This window comes from Gymnoscopelus microlampas (genome assembly GCF_963454915.1).
Source record: "Gymnoscopelus microlampas genome assembly, chromosome: 3".
NCBI lineage: Eukaryota > Metazoa > Chordata > Actinopteri > Myctophiformes > Myctophidae > Gymnoscopelus > Gymnoscopelus microlampas.
Genome location: NC_139940.1, coordinates 33,175,613 through 33,195,326, shown reverse-complemented (window position 1 = coordinate 33,195,326; position 19,714 = coordinate 33,175,613). Strand labels below are relative to the sequence as shown.

At 41.7% G+C, this 19,714-nt stretch overlaps 1 protein-coding gene across 5 annotated transcripts in view; it reads right to left on the bottom strand.

Moving 5' to 3' along the window:
- cobl (cordon-bleu WH2 repeat protein) overlaps nt 1-19,714 on the bottom strand; it is a 113,911-nt gene that overhangs the window by 36,471 nt on the left and 57,726 nt on the right. For all 5 annotated transcript variants that reach the window (XM_084053264.1, XM_084053268.1, XM_084053266.1 and 2 more), the window contains one exon: nt 18,556-18,738. In XM_084053264.1, coding sequence (XP_083909390.1) covers nt 18,556-18,738 — 183 coding nt within the window. The remainder of the gene's footprint in view (nt 1-18,555; nt 18,739-19,714) is intronic.

The following is a 19,714-nucleotide window of genomic DNA, read 5'->3' as shown; positions in this document are numbered from 1 at the left end:
AGATTACATACACTAATCTGATGATAAAACAATAGCAAATGGTTGCAGATAATAATAGTAACATGTAAAGTTTGGTGCTCCAAAGCTTTGTGCGTTAGATTTGTATTTGGACCATTCAGCTATTTATTATTATTTCATGATTCCTATAAAAGTAAAGAAAAGGCTGCATACTCATTAGCCACAATGCAGGATTTATTTAAAGAAATACCAACGTTTTGACCTGGAAAGGTGTTCTTCTGAAGACCTTTCCAGGTCGAAATGTTGGTATTTGAAGAAGACCTTTCCAGGTCGAAACGTTGGTGTTTCTTTAAATAAATCCTGCATCGTGGCTATTAGTGTGCAGCCTTTTCTTTACATTTATACTTATTTACCATATTTAAGGTCAGCAGCAACTCATTAATACTGGTGTACACCTGCACATACCTTTGAAGACTGTTATGGATCCTTCTGAATGACAGATGTGTCAAAACGCATCTGACCTGCCATCACATCAACTGTGCTCCCCGCGACTTCTTTCTTCTACATTAGAAGAGTTTGGACGTCACATTCTAATACAGCCTGAATACCCGATTTCTGCACCGGCCACAGTGGTGCACCTCGCTAATCATTAGACTCCCAATGCACTACCACTGGGAGTCTATGTTCGACTCCTGCTTGGGACAATACATTTTCAAACAACCACTGCGTTTTCCCCAACTGACACTCAAAGTGACTACTGGCCAATCACAGCGCGTCTTTCCCGGGATTTACACAACTCTCAACTTCCACTACAAATCCGCAGTGCATTCCTAAAGCTCGCGTCAATATGTGCTTAATGTCCTTAAAGTCACACATCCAACAAGCTTTGAACTGAGCAGATTGTACCTTCCGTTCCAGAGATAATGGCCAAAACGGAACCTGAGGCTTGGCTCGGCCCGACTAATTAGCATACATTTTTGGCCTGAAAACGCCGGGTCAGGTCGGGTAGGGTCGAGTTCTGGCTGAATTTGAGAACTCTAATGTCAACCAGTCTGCAACTGGTCCACGTGGTTCTCCAATCAAAGGGGAAGAGGGACCTCATATTTTGCCAGTTACATACTGTATAGGCTTGGGTGTGGGTGGTATCAAGGTATTATGGTATACCAGGATATTTAGAAATCCCAAAGGTACAATTTTCTATACCGTCAAAAGTACAGATACTCCTAGATATGGAATCATGGAAATATTGCCACATATAAATCTATCTTCTTTAGATAAATTCCATTTACAAAATACGTTTATTAGCCACATGATTTTATTCAACTACCAGTCTGCAACGACCACCCATGTCATCGGGTCCGCCAACAATGTACTGTATGCTGCTAAAGCTATGTAGGAATGGTGCTTATTTCCAATCTATTGATTATTCTATGGTCCCTATAAGTATTTAAACCAAGCCAGAATAGTATGTGGAATAATTGCATATTTGGCACAGCATTGTAGGCTAGACAATGTCATACATGCTACAATGACTTCTATCACCAGTAGACTTGCTATTACATTGTTGTTGTTTATACAAATACAGCATACCCCTGTGGAAGGTCAGGAGGGCATGAACCAAGGGGCTAGCATCCGGCTTGTAAATTGAGGCTATATGGGAAGTGACTGTTTATATGAATGGCCTGTAGTCTCGCTGTTTCACCGCTGTTTCACCCCTGCTAGTTGCAGAAGCAATTAGGAAGCAGATGTTTTTTTGGCCGAACTTTACACTTGATTTTATTACCTTAATAAACGTTATAAATACTATATGCTTCGCCTCGCTAATTTAAAGTCTTCTTTCAATCACCATGATATGCGTTTTGGTAAATTATGGTCCCATACATTTTCAAATTAATGATAAAGTAGAGTATGTTTATAGGGTTTCTATTGGTTCTACCGAGTGAAGACCCGCCCTTGCTGCGGTTGCAGCCAATAGCATTCATTTCCGTTAGCATTTCATTTCGGAACCGGAAATAGAAAGATGGCGGATTTGAAATCACTGAAAAATAGGCTTCAGTTACAGTCTGTAGAAACCAATGGCGTAACGCTGTCCATATTTTTTTATGGTATGAACAAATTGATACTGCCCAAGCCCAGTTACATATGGCTGTCATTAGTTAAACTTTCACATTGTGGAAAGGAAAAGGGGATAGGATGTTTGGCTTGTGTGTTAAGCCAATATACATTCAAATTCAGAAATGTGAATTTGGAGTCTGAGTCTGTGACTGTTGGAGCTTAAATATAATATATGTTTGTTTTGTTTTGTTTTGTTTTGTATATTTAAATTCATACTAGGTGTTTTGTTCATCACCACCACAGTGGGTGGTTCACTAATACAGTATATACCTGGCAATGGGTGATTGCATCGGTGCCAGGTGCGCAATTGGGAATGCCAAGCCGTTTTCGACCGTGTGCACATGCCGTGCCAGGTCAGCGTGTCTGTTTTTGTGAGTGATTTATGAATGCAGCTACAGTAGCTTTATGGATTTGAAAGCGAGGAAATATTTACATAAGAACTGCCTGATACCAGTCTGCAAGTGTTTCAATAAATGGATCGTTAAATCCAAAGATATTAAGAGCTAATTTTCTTTATTGTGCACACTACAGTTGACCCAGTTGCCCCTCAGTGATACAGTAGGTAAAGTCACTACAGTGACTATTAGACATGGCAAATCCTATAACAATTTGATAAGGGTGTACCAAACTTTTCTCAGTTGATCCTTATGTGATTTTTCCTGTAGAATCCATTTCTGGTTGCATTTTGGTGATTTTGTGGTAAGTGTATGAATATTTTATCTCACTCAGGTGTAAGGACATTTGCTGTGTATCCATTTGGCATGTTTGTTATGGTTAATTAGCATACATTATGAAAGCAAAGCAAACATATAAAAGCAAAGCATTATCTATAATAAATAAATATATGAGAATGCTTGGCGATGAAAGGGGACAAAACATAATGCTATCCATAAGACACTACTAGCCTTATATTTTACATGAATCTAGACCATTTTTGCTTTCTTTGAATGAATGCATGCCATGAGGAAAAACACTGTGATACTCTTAATGTGCTAGACATAGTTCACTCTTGTGAAATCCACTGTGCCATCTACTTCCACTAAAGTCACTCCATTACTTTACTATAAGCCATTCACTACTATCAATTGCAAGTGGAGCCAGGAACTGCTTCTAGCACTGAAAGCGTGAAGAGATTTAGTTTTCAAAGCGTGACTTTGAATTGGCTTCTAGAGTAATACAGTAATTTTAGAGGGACACCAGTATTGCTATGTTCTGTATGACTGCAATGAGGGCTAGGACTGGTGCACGCACATGCCTATGCCTGCGCACGCGCGCGCACACACACACACACACACACACACACACACACACACACACACACACACACACACACACACACACACACACACACACACACACACACACACACACACACACACACACACACACACACACACACACACACACACACACACACACACACACACACACTCAAGCCAATTGAGACTAACAAAAACCTTCGCCTCATCTATACTGCCGGGTTTTACACACAAGCTGTTTTGACAGCTTCAAGTGCAAAAGATTCCACCCCGTGGACAGCATGCTCCTGTAGAAACGGCGGGAGACACGCATACACGACCCGGGCCCCTAACTCAACACTCATACAAATATTTGAGGTCAGCGCATAAGAACAGAGGACCTGTAGCGTCTTTATGCACTTCAATCACTCTAAGCAGAAGACTACCAGCACACAATGTTCATGCTGACATCCGAGATGTCCATGATTGATTATTATTGATTGATTATAGTGTGCATTAAGGTTCAGGACTCCTGGAAGAGTACAGTAGTTGGACTTTGGCAGTGGTGTAAAGTAACAAAGTACATTTACTAGGGATGTGCCGATTTTTCATTGTTCTAATTTCATGAAACGATACGATATTGGGCTCACGAAATCACGAAAATACCTAGGCTATTGGAAAATAGCCGATCTACAAGCTCACAACACGTCGCATCGCGACGCGTTGTGAGCTTCTATTTTCAAACATTTTTGTACTTTTACTTTTGGTACTTTGATTGGTTTTGGTAAAAGTGTACCAACTTTGTCAAGTTTGACACAGTACTTTTGATTGATTTGGTTCCAAACAGTCCTGGTGTGAACGAGCCCTAAGTACATTTTGATACCAATACTTTTGTACTTTTATTCAAGTAAATTTTGAATTCCGGACTTTTACTTGTAACAGAGTACTTCTACATTGCAGTATTGATACTTTTACTTAAGTAAAACATTTGAGTACTTTTTCCACCACTGGACTTTGTCTTGAAGAGGTTATAATAAAATTCAGACCTCTGAGCTACTCGCTGGACTGCCATGGAATTTGCCGTACACCTTCATGCTAGGATGAACACTACTTGCAGCTTTGGCCAACATTTCCACACAAGATGTCTCAAAATCTAATTGGCGGATACAGCACAACCTCTAATTGTTTGACCCACTGCAGCAGTGCCACTGGCACCAGTGGCCTAAAGTCAGGCCTAATGAAGAAAGAAAAGATGCCACAAGAACACTGTCTTTTATCACATATTAGTTGATACGTGTTGATTTATCATCGGTTTGTGAACTTTGTACTCATATTTTTTTATGGTAGTATAGTATGGTAGTAATTCATATTACTTTATGACACAAAAATGTCTGATTGCATGTTTAGAGAGCTCTTTCAGAAAGTTAGTATGCAGGTACAGATAACATAGAGCAGCGAAGTCTGACATCATTTACGCATCCTACCTGGGTCGCGTAAAAAAATCAGAATTCCCATAGACTTTAATATTGCGTCAAATAAGAACTGTGTTCCAAAAATAAACAAATGAGCACGGCGCTTTGACTCATATGGATACGAAGCATCAACTGACGGCGAGAAAACGCTAACTTAACGCTAACGTTACCGCTGCCAAATTAGTTAACTTTTCACCAGAAACAGACTGTAACAAATATGAGTGACTGACTATCATAAACGATACAGAGCCACCTCCCTGACAATATCGCCGGGACAGTTTGTTTATTTTTGGACCACAATTCTTATATGAGACGATTCTAAGATGACCCAATGTTATTCTCCATAGAGAAATTGCTTCCGCGACCCAGGGGATTAACGAGTGATGTCAGGACTCCGGTACTCTGTAGACTGAAGCACACATTAGCAACAGCAGTGGCCTACAAAGTTGCAGGAGGAAGAATGAGGGAGGAAGAGAAGAAGAGATGGATAAAGGGAGTTCTGCCTGTTTGCTTTGGCAGCAGCGACCTCCTCCTTCCTTTTTCCGTGACTGATTGAGAACACAATGTCTTGCTCCTTCAGAAAGGAGGAGAGATGGAGGGATGTGCTGCAAACAGAGCTAAACAATGTTCTCGTGTCAAAGACCCCCAAATTGATATGTATTTGGCCGTGGACCCCCATCTTAAAAGGCTTTGTGCCAGGTACCCCCAGAAGAGAAGAAACATTTTCGATATTTTTCAAAGAAATTCAAAAATAGCAGATGTACAAGCTCGCAGTGCGGCACGAAGTGACGCGCTGTGAGCTTGTAGATCTGCTATTTTTTAATAGCCAACATATAAATGGATAAAGTGGTTAAAATTATTGTGAAGCTATGTTTTACTACTTTTGCTGGGGACCCTCAGGGGGTCCCCGGACCATACTTTGAGAACCAATGTTCTCTATGCTCCTCGGTCTATAGTGCGTGTTGTACATGTGGAAAGCCCTGTTATCTTCTTTCCTGTTTCTTCCCTTGTTTTGATTGTTCTCATGTTGCATGCTGTTGCTGAGCTCGTTTTCTGATGTATTCTTATGTAACAACAGGGTCACTCATTCTGGGCCTGTGCTTTATTAGCCACAAATACATCAAAACAACAACAACAGCAGCACAGCTGGCGCTCCCTGTCTGAGACATGGGACTTGAGACCTGTCAACAAATGTTATAAACAAAGGGGCGAGGCTGTTGGGGTGCGGACATGTCAGGGAAATAGGAGGGGAGAGAAAACATGAAGAGAGAAAAACAAGCAAGCGAAGCAAAAAGAAAAAAAGGAAAGAAAGAAATTCAATTCAATTAAGTCAAATAAAAAAAGAAAGGAGAAAATGAACAAACAAAAGGGGCAGACGGAAAGCTTTACAGTGACTGTTGAACAAATTGTTACGCACAGTTTAAATGACAGTCTAGCAAGCGAGGAAGAAAGGAAAGAAAGGAACAAACAAACAAACAAACAAACAAGAGGGGCATACAGAAGTTTTACTAGTTTACTAGTACTAGACACATCTTTAACCCATGCTTTGCTTCTGGGGGGTCTCGGGAACCAAATATTTTGAGATGGGGGTCCGCGGCCAAATACATATCATTTTGGGTGGTCCCTGACAGTTATGAAACAGTTGGAGAACCACTGACGTTCTACATACGTTTTTTAGCAAACTGTTGGGATTTAGAAGACATTTGTAGAATCGGCATCAGGTCTTAATGGGTTAAAGACAGAAAGAAAGAAAGAAAGAGAGAAAGAAAGAAAGAAAGAAAGAAAGAAAGACATGAGTTAGAATGGTCAGACAGATGCTTTGCAGTGAGTGTTAAACATGCTGAACATGGTGGTCCAGTGCAGATTGAATCAGGGCAGTGCATTAGGGCAGATTAAAGTTAGCTACTGTTGCTGTAGATAATGATGGGACTGATGGATGGCTGAGAAAGACAAACCTCCCTCTGTTGCCAATTCTCTATTCTCCCAAAGGAATGGATCAGCAGCAGGGACTCGAGCCAATTCTATCAATCACACACACGCAAGCAAGCATGCACATGCACACACGCACACGCACACGCACACGCACACGCACACGCACACACACACACACACAGACACACACACACACACACGCGCGCACACACACACACACGCGCACACACACACACACACACCCAACCACACAGACAGACATACTGTATGTGCATACACACAAGCAAGCACACACGCATCGGCCAGCTGAAAATGCAGTGCTTACACCTTCATCTGCAATCTTCTTTACCGTAAGCTGCTATGCTGGCACACAAAGAGAGGTAGATAGACAGAAACACGCACGCACGCACACACACACACACACACACACACACACACACACACACACACACACACACACACACACACACACACACAGACACACACACACACACACACACACACACACACACACACACACACACACACACACACACACACACACACACACACACACATCAATCCATGCTTATGAAATGATATGCACATGAAGGCAACATGACACAGTTGGGACCGTCTGGGACATCTCTACACTTCAAAATCCTGAGTGATGAACTCTGATGGTGAAGAAATCACCATGTATTGTCTGCTGCACAGTATAGTCCTGCTACCCACACCCCTATACTCCAAACACCTTGCTACACTGTCTGGAACAACACCTTTGAAAATCATATTTCTAGCTCAGAAAGGGACAGTGAAAACATGATGGAGTAGTTAAAGGATAATGGTAATCATACTAATGTCAGTTCGATGCGATTAATGGCATGATCTAAATGCGTGAATCGAATTAGGTGATAATTATGTTAAATTGTTTTTGATTTTGTTCATACTATATGCGGTGAAATATTCGTAATATTTGTCAATTAAAAAAAAAAAAAGCATTTGTTATTATAGAGTGTAGAGGCTAGAGAGAGAAAGGAAATTGAGGGGAGACAGAGGGGAGTCATGTGAGACATGACGGGAGTCGGATTCAAACTCCATGGTCCCCACGACTCACAAGGAGCATGTGGTTCGTGGACTAACTGCCTGAGGCAAAAGGCGCCCAGTATGTGGTTTCAAATGAAGTTTTGAAGAACCACATTAACCCTGGAGTCTCTATTTTGATTTAAAAAATAAAATCCAAATGTCTTTCACAATTTTTCAAGATTTGTCACGGTCTTTCATAATGTTTTAATAGCCAAACAACAAAATAGGGCTAAAGTAGATAAAGGCCTGTGTCACATTGGCGCTAAAACTATGCCATTATTCAAAAGGTGACGAATTGGCCAAACAAAATACAGTTGTTGTTTTAGGGTGTAATATTCAAACGAGATCACACAGAGAATGAAATGTGTAATGAAACAATGGGTCTGTCTCCAATAGAAACTCATGCCTGGTAAATTCCAAAGGCTTTCCATGACCTAATAGACAAACACCTGGCCTATTAACCCATTAAAACATGGGAACGCATCTGTGTAACCACTTTAACCATATTTTATACGTTGGCTATTCAAAAATAGCAGATATACAAGCTCCTAGCGCGTCACTTCGTGCCGCTTGTAGATCTTCTATTTTTGAAAGATCTTGAAAATGCGTGCAAATCTTTGGATATACATATTTTTTTAAAGCGAACATTTTACACTAAAATAGTTGCTTCTGGGGGTCCGTGGAACAAAATATTTTGAGATGTGGGTCGGCGGCCAAATACATATAATTTTGGGGGTCCTTGACGTGAAAAAGTTTGAGAAAAGTTAGTAACATACGTTTTTCAGAAATTAGAACGATTTAGAAGACATTTGTAGAATCGGCCTCAGGTCTTAATGGGTTAACAGAACTTTCCACACCACCCCTATCTACACCAAAGCCTGATAAAGAAGCCTTCTGCTGTCATGGCTCGTTTATGGCAATATTTAATTTGTGGCTTTTTTTTATTGCTTTATTAGATAGGAGAGTGTAGATAGACTGGAACGGGGACGAGGAGGAATGAGAGAGAGAGAGGAGAGACGCACGAGACATGATGACAGGAGTCAGATTCGAACCAGACTGTCTCCTCGCAACTCATTAGGAGCATGTGGTACGGTACATGCACTAACTGGTTGAGGCACCAGACCGCCGCCCCAACCCCACCGGCCCCCACCCCAGTTTGTGGCATTTAAACTGAGAGAAAATTCGTCAAACTTTAATCTTCTTGTCATGGTTGACTTGGGTCACTTCACCGAGTCGGCGATTATGAAACATTAATCCACTTTGAAAGTTTGAAGGCTGACTCTCCTTCGCTCTGTTTTTTTTCTTTTTCTTTTTTGTATCACTCACACAGTCAAATCATGAGCGTTAATTTAATTCTGAGAGCGTACAAATGTAACAAAATGGAGTTACAGTACACACCGAGTTACAGCACCCCCCAGTCCCAACACAAGGCATGCAGCCTACAGTGTCTTCTCCTCCTCCTTCTCTTTCTCTTGTTTCCTCCTTTCACCATCTATTCCCTCCCTCCTTGAATCCCTCTGCTATTAATGTGAATGTGAAATGTGAAATGTGAAATGTGTGTGTGTGTGTGTGTGTGTGTGTGTGTGTGTGTGTGTGTGTGTGTGTGTGTGTGTGTGTGTGTGTGTGTGTGTGTGTGTGTGTGTGTGTGTGTGTGTGTGTGTGTGTGTGTGTGTGTGTGTGTGTGTGTGTGTGTGTGTGTGTGTGCGTGCGTGTGTGCGTGCGTGCGTGCGTGCGTGTGTGTGTGTGTAAAAACCTAGGTTTTAAAAGCACAATAATGTGCAAGAAAATATCAAACTGTACGTGAGCTCAATATTTCACCATATTTAGAAAGAGGAAAAGTCAAGTCACATAATGAAAATAAAATAATGCATTTTTTAAACTTTAGTCTATTTGTCTCAATTTCACAACAATTCTTTCTCCTCCTATCACCATTTATTCTGCTCTAGCTTCTCTCTCCCTCTCTCTCTCATTCTCTCTCTCTCTCTCTCTCTGTCTGTCTCTCCCTGTATCCCAATCTTGTCCTGTTTTGTGTTGTTTTTTTACATTCCTCCTTGTCCTATGTTGAACCTCTCTCAGTCCCCACCCTCTCTGTAAGGTGAGGTTGCCAGTCTGTGCGCTGCCAGCCAGATTTCATGCTCCTATGCCTTTTAGAAATATGACCCTGTGTGTGGTTTATACATAGTTGATGTTGGCTCGCCAGTCCAAAATACACACATCTGATACTCTTATGTAAGTCAAAGGCCTGACTTAATCTGACTTTGTTCTCTCTATTTTACCAACTCTCCTCCTCTTGTTCTTTTTCTCAGAATTTTCTCTACTTTTCTCAACATTTGTTTTTGTCTTTTCTTTTGTTTTTCATTTGCTTCTCATTATATTACTCTCTCCCTGTCTCTCTCTCTCTCTCTCAAACACACACACACACACACACACACACACACACACACACACACACACACACGCGCGTGCGTGCGTGCGTGCGTGCGTGCGTGCGTGCGTGCGTGCGTGCGTGCGTGCGTGCGTGCGTGCGTGTGTGTGTGTATATATATATATATATATATATACACACACACACATATATATGCACACACACACACACACAATTTCACTCCAAACTGAGGCACAGAAGACATAGCTTCTCTTCCAGACCACAATAACAGATTACCTATCTTTGTGGGTGCAAAAAAACACAACAACAAGATTGTGTTGGAACTAAGTGTTCCAAAACATTTTTTCACTTCAGGGCTATCCTCACAAAAGCAAACACAAATATTGTTCGTCGCTAGGTATACAGTACGGAAACAAGGATATGGAAACGTCCCGGGCCTCCATGACAACCTCAACTGCAGGAAATACTATGCCACCACAGAGATAAGCTGTAAATCATATTCTTCAAAATTGGCCCTTCTACTAGATTACTCTGCGACTTCTATTCTTGGTATTAATGTATCTTCCTTCCTCAAAGAAACCTTCCAGCGTTCCCTCTAGCAAACATAGCAACCACCCCCTTCAGAAGAAAATAAATCAAGTGGAAGGGGAAAAGAAACCAGTACTCTTGAGACATACTTTTTGCCGAACAATTTACACCTTCAATCACTGCAATCTTGTAGCTTGCAGACTCGCTATTTTTGCTATTTTTGACCAGAAAAAGATAACACTTATGTCATATCAGTATCACAATATTACAATATCCAAAATCCCAGATGATAACTAGTCTCATACCACAATATAGGTTTTAGTGATTATTCAGTGTTTTTTTTAGCACCTTGTGACACCTTGATCCCTGAGAGAATAAAAACACTCTAATCCCACACGCCACAGTAATCCCAGTCCATTCCTCTTGCATCGTCATATCTTAAGTTACCACCTATTGAGTAATGATCCACCTACCATAGACTGTATAGGGTAGGATTCCTGACAACAATTATTGTAAATCAGGGATGAAAACATTTCAGTTATGTCACTTTTTTGTAATAAGATGTAATGCAGCGTATGGCACTCAAGTCAATGGATGTTCTTGCACAGGGATGAAACGAATACGAATTGTCTTCCTGGTATTGGTATTATTATTACTAGACCATACCCGTAGGGGAATATGAGCACCCAAAGTGTGCAGTTTGACTTATGCGCTGAGAACAGAGTTTATCAGGGATCGAAAGTGAGTTTGTACTGTGTAGTCAGTCGTGTGTACACACACACGGGTACACATCCCGTCGTGGAGGCACAGAACACACACCCGTGCATATAACAGGCGGAGCCGTCGGCCGTCGCGAGCGCACACAAACACAGAGACACACACACACACACCACGGTACATCCATGCGGCCTGTGGCGAACACACATGGGCGATCATCTCCCCCCCACCCACACACACACACCACGGAGGCACGATGCTACTCGTTCCCCCCCGGGTCCCGTTACCGGTAGCCTTACTGACAGAACATAGGAGGTAACGCTTCGAGCCTATCAAAAAAGCATCCACACACATGCTGTATTTGCGCTCGCAGCTTTGTGCGTGACTGTTCTGGCCACAGCGGGGGCATCTGGTCAAAGCATTTCAATGAGAATGTCCGCGGACATATATATTTTTTTCGGTCAGTCATGGGGTGCAGCCGTCGGGACACGAGAAAGCTGCGGGGGGAAGAGTCAGTACGTGTTTATGGCCCTCTATGTGCAGCAGTAAGAACGGTTTTGGAGGTGCAATCTATAGGCGTGATAGTGAAATGCAACGCACCTCATCCAAGACCCGGAAAAGACGCGCTGTGATTGGCCAGTAGTCACTTTGAGTGGCAGCTGGGGCAAACGCTCACCTAAAAACATTATTCACGATTCTGTCCCTGTTGGTACATAACTCGAACGGCGCTGAGTAGGCTCAAGCGAATTTCGGAAACGTTCGGCATGGCAACTCGCTCGCTTTAGCTCGCTCGACTGTGTGCCTCGGTCGCGGTCCAAAACTATACTTCATTGGCCTAAAGCAGGGGTAACCAACCAGTCGATTACGATCTACTGGTAGATCATCAAAGCCTTCTAAGTCGATCGCGGGGTGGGCCCAGTGGCAGACGGGCAGCCATTGACAATTCACAGAATTTGTGTAGTGTAGACTAGGCTAGTGCGTCCAAGGCAGTGTTGCCAAGTCTGCTTATTATAAGCTACTTTGGGCTTGTTTTTCTGTAAAGTCGCTTGAATATATTGGGGGTCCTTCAAGGACCCCCAATATATTCGTCCTTGACATGAAAATGTTTGTGAACCACTGCTCTAAAACAACATTCGACAATACATTTGGACTGAACTGCCCTATTCGCTTATTTTGGACTTCTTTTCAATGACCTGGCTGCTTGTTTCTCTCACAATACCTGGCAACGCTGGTCCAAGGGAAGCCATGCGGCGTTGTTTTCCTGTACTTTCCGCGCACACATAATTCAGCTCGCGGGCCGCGCTCAAGAAATAACGAGCGCAGTCTCGTGACATGCAAGCCTTTTCAGTGGAGAACGCTGGAGTTAAATCTTCAAACAGTGTTCTACAACGTTACAAAGTACCATCGCAGGAGATCTTATTTCAGCACAAGCAGTGGTGGAAGAAGTACTCAGATATTTTACTTAAGTAAAAGTAGCAATACCACAATGTAGAAATACTTTTTTAGGCCTGTGTTCAAAATGTTACTTGAGTAAAAGTACAAAAGTATTGGCATCAAAATATACTTAAAGTACCAAAAGTAAAAGTACAATCATGTTTGAAAATAGCAGATCTACAAGCTCACAACGCATCGTGATGCATGTTGTGAGCTTGTAGATCAGCTATTTATTTCAGATAGTTATAAAATAGGGCTAAAGTGGTTATATATACATTTAAATTGATATCTGCAAAGTAAATAGTAACTATAGTTTTGAAATAATCGTAGTGGAGTAAAAATATTGAATATTGGATATACTCCAGTAAAGTAAAAATACCTCAAAAGTCTAACTAGAATGGTCCTCCTCAGAGCGCAGATCTCTGCCAATCTCCACCAGGCCGGGTTGTCTACCCAAGGCCCTTAAACTTCGATCAGTGCAGTCAACGCATTCAAAAGGATGCTCGATTGGTGGAGCTCTCAGATAAAACATGCAAGGCTGACACACTTCCCAAATCTTGAGAAGGTGTCACAAAACCTCACAGACAACTGCTTTTCATCCCGAACAATTCTGTGCCCAATTGAACAAACTGAAATCAGAATTTGGCTGTAGATTTGTTGAGGTACAAGGCATGAGTTAAGTAGCTTCTTTTGTATCCCTTTCCTCAGTATTGACATTGAACAGCTGTCAGTTAAAATGCAGGATGTGTTTGCATTAACTACAGGTGTTGAAATGGAGATTTTTGAACTACTAACTGACTACCAACTGGAGGGCAGAGCTAGAAACCTGGACTTTTGGTCACTTGTGAAGTATCCCCCTGATTGTGTCTTGTGCACTTAAGCTGCATGCCTACTTGAAAATAATAAAATCCAAGTTTAGAACTTGTATGACTGACTCACATCTTAATGACTGCCTCAGACTGGCATTCATTAAGTATCAACCAGATTTCAAATGGCTTGCAGATAATGTGCAGTCACAGAAGTCTCATTAAAGGTGGGCTGATCCTGAGAGTATTGTATCTGTCACCATATCTGTGCAAATATATGGTCATGGATGCATTTTTGTCATTTGAACAGAATATCTGTAAATGTGAAAATTCCGAGAAATTGAGAACTGAGAAACTAAATATTGTGCATTGAAGAGAAGAAATATGTAAAAGCAATTTATTTCATGTCCTTTGTGTTTTGTTTAATTTAAAAATAACTCGACAAAGAAGTTTATTTGTATTTTTGTCCTAATATTTATATTTCTAATACGTTTTTCTTAATATTTAGGCATTGATTATATAACCATCATCTTTATTCTTATTTAAACTACTAGTGTTTATGTGGATGTATGCAAATGCATTGAGCCTGTCAGAAATTGCAATCGTGACAAGCGTTTTTTTAAAACATATTTTAGTGGTAGATCATGGCTTACAATTGGAAACAAAATGTGCTCTTGGGCTTGAAAAGGTTGGTTACCACTGGCCTAAAGAAATGGTCTGCGGTTGTCGGAAAAAGAGTGCCGGCAACGGGGTTCGATCACCGAGGTTTGGGATTGACAGCTCAATGCTCAGTGAGGCACGCCACCACACCAGTTAAAGAATTATGCTATTGGGCTGTATTAGAATGTGACAACGCCCCCACCATCCCCTCTGGGGGTGGAGTCCTTGTTTTCTCGTTTTTGCATTCAGCCAAACGCAAGGCGGCAGGGACGAATTTTGCTGCAGAACAATATCACGCACTCTATAGAGGCTTGATTAGAGGTTGATTTTAAACAGGTTCGTCTTTGGTCTACTTGAAGTGCACGCGCGAAGTTTCACACCGATCAGTCCAGGGCTTGCACAGACAGACAAACAACATGGACAGACGGACAGGGGCGAAAACATGAACTCCTGCCCCCTGTCGCTCTGTCCTGGCGGAGATAACACGATGGACAAAACTGTACCAATATTGTGTTCATGATCAATTATAGGAGACTTCGCTAAATGTATAATCTCGTCATCTTGTCATCGTCATTAATCAAACTATATTCTTACTGTTGTAAAAGTCTTAACGACAATCCACTGTGACCTCAGCCTCTCCAAAGGCTATTCAGAGCACTCAGCTTCATTATAACAATCTCATCAGTCGTATACAGCCGTCATCGTGCCATCATGTGTCCACTATAGGTAGCTTGTATGTCACTATTAATTGCCCACAAGAACAGAGAGCTTGTCCTGAGCAGAGGGAGGTCTATAATGAGGACTGAAGTCACTCTGACCGGCTGTCCTCAGCTCACCTTTTACAGTCTCTAATGTTCTCTTCTCACACACCGACACACACCAAGGTCACAGAGGCAACTAGGATGAAGGTGTGGTGAAGTGGGCTAGACTGTGGCACAGAGCAGAATGCCAGATGACTAACTCTAAGCTAGTGGTTCTCAAACGTTTACATTTCAAGGACCCCCATAAATCTGAAGGACCATACAGGTCCATTTTGTTCCATTTGTACACTCTCAGAATTACAGGCCTCTAAGGGTCCATTTGGAATTATGCTGCTTCCTGATTAAAGCCCGAACCACTTTAGCCACTTCAACCTGGCTTTCCTATTTTGGCCATGTCATTATGAGCGAATGCATTGCGACACGTTGACAGCTTGTAGATCAACTTTTCCCCCTTATTTATAGGGCTTAAGTGGTTAAATAAATAATTATTTGTTTGCACTTTTTGAAAAGATATAGATAAAAAAACAGGTAATCGGTCGTCTTACGACTCTCCAGAATTGGGATTGTTATCGGACCCAAAAATCTGTCAGACTCTATAATAACAAAGCAGCGGGGTTGTCCAAACCCTTTAGCTATCCTTATGAGACTCCTGTAAGCATGATCTATCATGAATCACTAAGCTAATTTCTCTGCCACGGGGAAATGCAACCTGAGCAGCTTAATGAGGGCACAATGACAGATAAAGTTCCACTTTAAAGATTACACCACACTGCCGCCGTTCTGTTGCCTTACCCTGAGAGAATATTCTAATGACAAACTGAAAAATGTACTCACGCAAATGCACAAGGTACATTCAATTTAGGTACAGAAGGGCAGCTGCCAACCTAAATTAAAAGTACCTATAGCCGGAGTGCTGGTGATTGTTCTGTTCGTATGAACTCTTCTGAACCATGCACTCGGTAAAGAGACAGTCGAGCCTGGAGTTGCGCTCGCATTATCTTAAGTTTTACAATCTTATAAAGGGGTGGAAAGGCCACAAAAGCTCACAAAATGACCCTATACAAATCTTCAGGTCGCCGTTGAATTGAAGAGGAACTGTACAGAAGGTAGTAAGATGCAAAGATGTCCTTCTATTTTAGCAGACGTGTGGAGAAAACATTAGTATAGCAATATCCTCTGAATAACCGATTTTCAACTAAGAACAAAGAGACATTTTGGGGTTGTTGGAAATGTAGTATGCCGAATAATAAATGAGGCTTAAGTGAGATCGAGAGAGGGCGAGAGAGAGATAGAGAGAGAATGTATGTATGTGTGGAGGAGAGACAGCAAGAGCAGAGTGAGCCAGTGAACTCTATTATTAGAATGTTCAGCCTGTCCTCGGATGGCCCACTCCTTGTCTCTATCCTAGCTGTCATGACTTCCTAATGGTCTCTGACTTCTACAGTACTGTGCCCCACAGGCTTTCATACGATAAGTACTCACTATCAGATGCCAGTTTGATCGCATTGGTCACAGTTAAATTTGACTGTCTTCCATTATAACGTGCAGCGTGATAAGGGGATTTATTTAGGGCTTTGGACTAACAAAGCCATTTCCCTTTATATCCCGTCAAATTAATCCCTGCTACCTAGCAATTAGTAAGCCAGCACGATAGCGTATAACCTCTTTGAATCGGGATGAACCGTAAATTCACTGTGGTGAACTTGCTGAAAGGCACTTTCCCAAATGAACCTCATTAAATAATGTTCTTTCAAGTCTGCAGATAATAGAATCTTTCATCTCCGTTCTGTTTAGCTCTGTTTTAACTTAAAGCAACTTAACTCCGTCAGATTTTATGTCCGTTGTCTCCCTCTCCCGATGGAGAGAAGTAATTGCAATGACGTCCAAACTACAATAAAGATGGCGGCATCTACAGTGGTACCCAATCCCGTCCACTGTCTGCTTTAAATAACTTTATTGACATTGTCAACCAGTAGTAGTGTCCTTCCTGATCCTATAAGGTCACAATTTCTCAATGGAAGAGTAGGCAGACCATCTCCAATCACTGCCGATGTGCTAGTTATATTATATTAACATACTCTACTCTAATCATGCAGACAGTTTTTTTAGTTAAAATAAGCATGTGTGGTAGCTTTAAGGCCTAGGAGTAAGAGCCTTGCACTTTGCACCTTCAAGCACCTTAAGCGCTAGGACCAACAGACAAAACTGTCTTAATGTTGCTGCTATGCTTTGATTATTATTCCCTTTTTTATATTCTAGTTGTTGAATGTGCTTATTATTACTATTAACATTATATAACACTGGAAACAGAGTTTCACCAATACATTTGAGATCTATTTTGATTCTCATTTTGCTGGGGGGTCCCCGGACCCCAACTTTGAGAACGACTCTCTGCTCTAAGGTCAGCTGAGTTCACATGCACTAAATTCAAAAGCACAGCATATACGGCATGTGTGTTCTCTCTCCCCTGCCCGGAAAACACACTTTCCTGCCGGTGACATTCACCATAAACAAACACTCCTCCAAACAAACAAGGCCTATTATACTATCAGCGCGAGGTAGAGAGGAAGGAAGTTGTTTGCAAAACAACATTTCTCCAAAATGGAGCCATAACACCACGATGAGTCTACAGGGAGCTGTGGCTCTGACGTAGACGGCATGACATGGGTCACTGTGACCTTGTGGCTGAATTCTTCAGAGCCCAAATATTCAAAACCAAAAAGCCACGTCAAAGATAAATGAACTGTCACATTCAAGTCCAAATTTTAAATCAAACTCTCAGAGCTGAGGAATTCATGTTTTTGTACGCGTTAAAGACATCCTTTGAACTAGATGAAAGGCTTGTATCATTCTTCAACACAATTATGCACTTCTGACGCGTGCATGTGTGTGTGTGTGTGTGTGTGTGTGTGTGTGTGTGTGTGTGTGTGTGTGAGTGACCCGGTGAAGATCCACCATGGATTGAAACGTGTGATTAAATACATTTCAGTTGCACCATAGCTCGGTGTGTGGGTTCGTTCTATCCTTGAACTATGTACAGTATGTGTTAATCCCAATTCTAGTTCCTTACCTGACAGTAGGGCTGTCATTGTCATGACATTATACTTGACAATTCATTGTCATACAAATAATTGCGATTAACAATTTAATTGTGTTTCTGGCATTGAACATTTGAACATAAAAATTACATTTCCGTTTGCCATTTGGGCTTTGTAAACGAAACTGCACAGGACTTATGATTTATGACAAATAACTACGGCCAAAATGTCAAAAATAGCCGATCTACAAGCTCACAACTTGTAAGCTAGCTTGTACAGTAGATCTGCTATCTAAGCTATTTCTGAAATGTTTGAAAATGTATGATTTTTTTTTCAACAGATACATTTACACAGAATGAATGAGTACTCTGACGAGTATAAAAAGTAATTGCAAAAAAAAAAAAAATGTGACCGGGCGATGATGTGATAATTGTGACAGGCCTACCTGGTAGCCCTCCACACTGTAGTGACCCAGGGTGGGCGTTGGACCTCCTGGTGGGGCTGGGGCTCTCCTCTTCTTGGGCTCGGCCTTGGGGGACATTCTGGAGATGTTCATCACTGACTGGGACTGACCCAGGGTGCTGGGGCGAGCCTCCACACAAGATAAGGAGGACACTGTGGACAGTCCCTGGAGGGGTTAAAACAAAGGAGGGGGGGGGGGGGGTAGGGAGATTATATATGATGACCTATATTTAATCCATTTAGACCTGAGGTTCCACTTCTGCAAAATGTCTTCTAAATCCTAACAGTTTTCTGAAACACGTATGTTGCTATAATATCAGTGGTTCTCAAACCTTTTCATCATCTGAAAATATTTTTTTCCAGGACACCCCCCACCCCCACATCCCCACCAGAAGATTTGAGTTAAAAATGTTTGCTTTAAAAATGCACACTTTTTCAAGATTTTTCAAAAATTGCAGATCTATAAGCTTGAGTGCCGCGCTATGAACTTGTATATCTGCTATTTTTGAATAGCCAAAGTATAAAATAAGACCTGGAGAAGATCAGTGGAGAGTGAGGCAAAGACAACCGGACTATCGTGGGCCCAGCTGAAGAAAACTGCCCAAAACAGAGTCCGATGGCGGGGTGTGATTGCGGCCCTATGCTCCATCTAGGAGCTTACAGGAATAAGTCAAGTAAGTCAAAGTATAAAATAATGGTTTAAGAGGTTACACAGATGCGTTCCCGGTTTTAATGGATTAAAACCGTTACGATGACGTTTAATCATTTAATTCAGTGTGCAATCCCATTTTCAATGGATGGCTGCTGCTGAATGAAGGACCGCGAGGGAAAAAAAAGGAAAAAAAGCTGATCAAAATCTGATCAAAGAAAGCCCAAAATGCTGTTGAAAACGTGAACCACCCCATCGCTCGTCTTGGTACTGACCGGACCGTTGGAACAATGGGGGGGACGCAAACCACGCCTTACAAACCCCACGATCTGAGAAAAAGTGATGTGTTTAATAGCAGATTAATTGATGCGTTCAGACAACGGCTGGGCCGGGCATAAAAGTACAAGGAAAGAACATAAAGTACAGGTCATTAGGATTAATTGGAAGTAAAGCTGAAACATCTCCCAGTGGGGAGGTATGGGAAAAGGAAAAG